General features: G+C 37.0%; 1 protein-coding gene across 1 annotated transcript; it reads left to right on the top strand.

Annotated features, from left to right (window-relative positions):
- The first annotated feature begins 514 nt into the window (after positions 1 to 514).
- On the top strand, positions 515 to 4,031 carry LOC105441436. Its single transcript, XM_030976476.1, has 2 exons — positions 515 to 1,385; positions 2,765 to 4,031. Exons 1-2 carry the CDS (start codon positions 519 to 521, stop codon positions 3,110 to 3,112), a joined length of 1,215 nt encoding a protein of 404 aa, XP_030832336.1. The 5' UTR covers positions 515 to 518; the 3' UTR covers positions 3,113 to 4,031.
- Positions 4,032 to 5,069: the final 1,038 nt, after the last annotated feature.

The raw sequence follows: 5,069 nt of genomic DNA, 5'->3' as shown, positions 1-5,069 counted from the left end.
GCGACTTTACATGCAGCTTGGTTTGCATCGTCTGTTCATATTTTCACAGGGATAGCAGAAGGAATGACTGAAGAATTCAATCATTCTGTCACAGATAACTTTGTTCGAAATCTTGGCACTTCTTTAGAAAGCGTCCTATCTGGAGATGTTGAAGACGTAAGGCTTTGGCAGAAAGGGATGGCTGACTATGGCTATGATGGCCAAGTAACGATCTCCTTTACAGGATATTTTGACGAGTTTGAAACAGTTCCCGTTTGCCTAAGAAATAATACATTTTACTACGGGGATCAGACTTCAAATCTAAGCTATTCCATTATTTCTGTATCCATGCAAAATTTTCAAAAAGATTTTGATAAACAGTGCACAGATAACAACAATAACATTGCATATGTTGAATACTTTGCAGAGGACTGTCAATATAAGATGCTGGAGTGTGAGTCGAATCATGTTTTAAATCGATTGTTTAGATTTGACCTCTATACAGTTTTTACTGTATTTATGCAGATGCTAATAATAGGATGGATAACTCGTGCCCCTCTTCTAGCGATTGGTTGGCACTGGAATGGGAGCAGGAGGAAGGTGGTAACTGTAGTATAAAAAGAACAATAGTCACTGGGTTTCCACCTCCCTTTGTGTTTATCGCTAATGATGATTTTGAAGATCTAGTCCGTACCTTGTCGTTCATCTTATACTGCCCAACGGTACGTATTGGACCACCAATTATCCTCTTGGATGGCGATCAGACGTGGGACAAGATTCCAGAGTGGTTGAAGATGTGTCTTCGAGTCCTCAACGGATTATCTTCAGCTGCACTTCTCTGCTGCCTGCTCACGTTCGTCATGTTCAAAGAGCTCCGTAACACCCATGGTAAGAATGTCCTGAGCCTTGTAGTTGCAGGGTTGCTGTCTCTCTGTTACACATCAGGGTACATCCCACTTGGAACTGATAATCCTCAACTCTGTGTTTTCTTAGCTCCTCTCATCTACTACTTTGTACTTGTACCAAACTACTGGTGGACGGCTGTTGCTATTTTCCTGGCATGGACACTTGGCAGGAAAGGTATTCATCGCGTCGATGAAGATTCTGAAAGCCGTTTCTTCCTTCTCCTCTCTCTCTTTGGATGGTGCGTACCATTGCTTTTTTCTCTCCTAGCCGTCTTTTTGCACATTGGAGGCATCAAAATCTATGACATCGACGAATACTGCTGGATTGTTGATGGCTGGCCTAATTATCTTTTAGCGATACAAACTGCAGTACCCTTCCTTGTGGACTGTTTCTTGTTTGTTTTGGTGCTTTACAGATTGAGAGCCACACGACAAGAGTTAGCATCACTGGACTCGAGAGGAAAGTCAGATTGGAGGAATGGCCGTCAGATAACAATAAAGGTATGGTATAATCTTAGCAGTCGCTTGGGTATTTTTAAAGATGAAATGTACCACTACAAATTAATAATCCCTTAGTGAAAACAAATCAGCCTCTCTCTCTCTCTCTCTCTCTACACCATTGTTTGTTTTAATTGTGTGATAGAGGCCATGCTTTCCCCACTGCAATACGCCACTGATCTCAATGAGTTCTGACAATTAGTCTTAAAACTGTTCAACACATTGTAGGCCATTTACCTCTTCTTGTAAAATTTAGTTTCACTCTCAGAAATCTAAAAAGTAAAACTAATGACCTTTTCAGGATTTCAAATTGACTCCATACTGAATTCAAAACAAGACTTCCATGTTAAACATTTCAAATGAGGATCATTTCAAGGAATCTCATTTTTGACATTATCAGGGAGGCTCCTAAGTTTTGATTTCGTGACAAAAAACAGTCCAATGTTTTTCGGATATCATAGATAGTGTCAGAAGAGTCCCCATAATTCTGTAGTATCATAGATGGCCTAAAAAGTACACTTTTAGATGTCATATTCCGGTGTTAAGGGAATACTCCGGAGTGGTGCTCTTTTAAAAAAAATAGCTGATTTTCATAATTATTATTAATCAACGATGAATGAAAAACAATACACCAAGTGTTGTAGAATTCTGTAAAGGAAATATTGGAATGACACCTGGCACCATAATGATTTTTTTTTTTAAGGGAATCCAACCCTTGTAATAAATTTCATTTATATGAAGAAAAAAAAAAGGCGAAAATATATTATCATTTTTTTGGTTGTTTTTCTCCTAAGTGCTTTCTCCGTTCGATTACTACTCTGATATTATTGATAGCATATATTATAGTTCCTAATGAAAATAATTACTCTCCTGAGTCGTACGATTTGAAAAGTTGACAATTTACTCACTTTGTGCGTTGGACCAAATGGAACTTTGTCCGCTACTACATCACTCATAAATTACCAGTTCAGCCAATTCTAAGAGCCCATTCTTTTGAAAAATCATAATTTTCTCACTTTCTGTTCGATTTCAATCCATTTGTCACCAGTCTACTTCTCTAATTTTCTGTTTTCCTCTAGAGTACTTTGAAATCAAGTACTGGGTGTCCCTTTAAACAAAGGAGGCGTAATAACGAGTTGAAAATTAGTTCTTTCTTTACATCAGAAGAAGGTTACGACTTATTTACATGCTCAGGCATGCACGACTTGCGTTCTTTACTACATTATATTCCGGTATCGATGTTCTGATAATTACCATAACTGTTATCATTATTATACCATACGAAGCGTCGATAGCTGGCGCTATCATTCATACCATTACAAACCACTGCCATTGACATTTATTTCTGTTTTACACCTTTTATTTTTTATGAACACATAAAGATAGCAGCAATCTTTGGTGTCTTCTGGGTTCCATCATGGATCATCTACGTGGCTTTCCTGTTTAAACCCATCCCTAGTCTAGCCATCTTCGCACATCTTCTGAACCAACTCTCGACCTTGATCCTACCAATCGTGTTGTGTTGTAACAAACGAGTAAGCGCCCTCTGGAAGGCCAAGTTGGCGCCATTTAGGGATCTTCTCATCACTTCATTTTCGCCGCGTAACATTCAAAGCGATTCTCACAACAATCAATCAGACCCGATTCAGGGTAATCCTTGCGTTCATAAGAATGGGGCTCTAATTGACGACAAGGAAATACAGCTCCATGAAATAGACGCAAAGCAATAGTTGTAAAATAGGGAAACTTAAAGAAAATTTGACCTTCTAATATAAGTAAAACAATTGAGAAGGTCCTAAAAATATCTTTATTTTTCTTTGCTATCCTAACAAGACATCACGTGCAAGTTTTTTAACGAGAATGTAAGCGATAATCACGGTACTTACCTCCTTGTGATCCTATGGTGTATAGGACCCAGGTAGTAAGGGGCAGCATGTATAGTACCCCTAGCTCTCAATGGGGTAATCCGGCTCCACATGCCCAATCCTCTTTACCATGTCTACAATAACTTATTTTTGTATACATGGACTAAGTCGAGTACTGGTAATCATTGTGTGAAAGGTTGATTATGTAGTGCATTAGGAATTGAGGATTGATGTTTAATCTGAGGTTTTTGAATGATTACAATGAAAAGAAACGGACTCAGTCTTGCAAAAGAACATATGCACTGCACAAGGAAATTGGAGACTTGGACTGCAGAAAGATATTTGGTCCAAAATTTTCAGTTATGTCTAATCATATTTCGAATGATCTGGTCATTTTAAGAGCAATCTTCTGCAGGCAACATTTCTTCCAAACACCACTTCAAGCTTAAGCTTAAGACGAACCCTTTATATATATACACCATGTCATTAAAATTATAAGATTGTAAATGCAAATACTTTACGTTGATGTGTATGGAATAAATAAACACAATATTAAAAGAATAAAATGAAACTGACATACTTAGAATGAGAAAGCTCACCAAATATTTTCTACATTTTTCCAGAACTTACTCTTTATTGAAAGAAGCGCATGTAGTTTGTTTAGTGGCATTGCTTTCGTATAGGCTAAATAAAAAGACAAACTATGGAACACTCGAATTTGATTTACCCTTGTCGTTTTATTTCTTCGGTGATGTTACGTAAACATTTTACTCTCTACGTATTAACTTAGTTTGGCATTAAATTCGGTTATCTCTCATAGTCGACGTGCACATTCTTGCCAAATATTCACGGAGATAGGGAAACGCGAAACCCTGTCTATTCAAGAATATACCCATCTGAAGCGATTTTCTAAAAACGAGAAGGTTGACGCCTTTTGTTATAAGTTATTCACACGCGACTCTCCCCAGGTACGCACATTTTCGAATGAGGGGGGTTATTGTTGCAAGAAATATCATATTTTGAATATAAATCTCGGAACACTTTGTCACCCATCAAACCTTTTAGTGATTGTCGACGAACATTCATGCGCCAATAATCGTGCTCTCGGTTTGCTTCATTCCATCAGGACTCTTTGTGGTAAGTGTTGTAGTTTGCATCATGTAGCTTTTGAATATGATATAGAGAACCGGTGGTGTATCCATATTGTAGACATTTTGACAATTGTAATTTAACTTGACTTGAAACCAAACAAATTGATGACATAACTTGTAACAAATAAACCAAAGTCGTTTAGCGTTTTTCACATTTGAAATTTGAAAATCAACAGGGGAATATCACACAGTTTCAAGATGCATTGAAATCAATGAGATATATCGAGGTCTGTTCTAGGACAAATACGCACTGACAAGGGAATCAAGACCCAAGTTTGTTTTAAATGTCCAAAGGAAAAATTTCTTATTTGGTAGAGAAACGTAGATATTTTTATTGTTATTCATAGAAGAAAAAAATGCCTCTAGCTTAATGGGTTTGCTTTATAGGAGTTTGTTTGGAGGACTATTTTGTCTTGATTTTTTAAATCATTGATGTTATTACTCCTCTTCATATTTCTGACTTGCATTTAGAATAAGGTAAAGCTATTTTTCACAACCTTGTCATTGCAATGCTGTAATTGAATTTCAGAGTCGTTGTTTAGTTTCAAAAGCTACAAAAAGTTACAGGTATTTTGTATCATAAAGTAGCCGATTTTTTTTAATTACATATATTATTTCTCAACAGATCTTACGAGAGAGATCTATTTAAATTTTGGGTAGCTGTGGCGATG

The sequence above is a fragment of the Strongylocentrotus purpuratus genome, unplaced genomic scaffold, assembly GCF_000002235.5.
Source record: "Strongylocentrotus purpuratus isolate Spur 01 unplaced genomic scaffold, Spur_5.0 spur5_scaffold_9, whole genome shotgun sequence".
Taxonomy (NCBI): Eukaryota; Metazoa; Echinodermata; class Echinoidea; order Camarodonta; family Strongylocentrotidae; genus Strongylocentrotus; species Strongylocentrotus purpuratus.
The sequence above is the reverse complement of the archived record's forward strand: the minus strand, read 5'-3'. Positions and strand labels throughout refer to the sequence as shown.

Excerpts from the sequence above, each read along its gene's own strand:
- LOC105441436 (XM_030976476.1), top strand. The coding sequence starts at position 519 with ATGGATAACTCGTGCCCCTCTTCTAGCGATTGGTTGGCACTGGAATGG. Across the intron at positions 1,386-2,764 it reads GCCGTCAGATAACAATAAAG|ATAGCAGCAATCTTTGGTGT; the intron begins GTATGGTATAAT and ends GAACACATAAAG.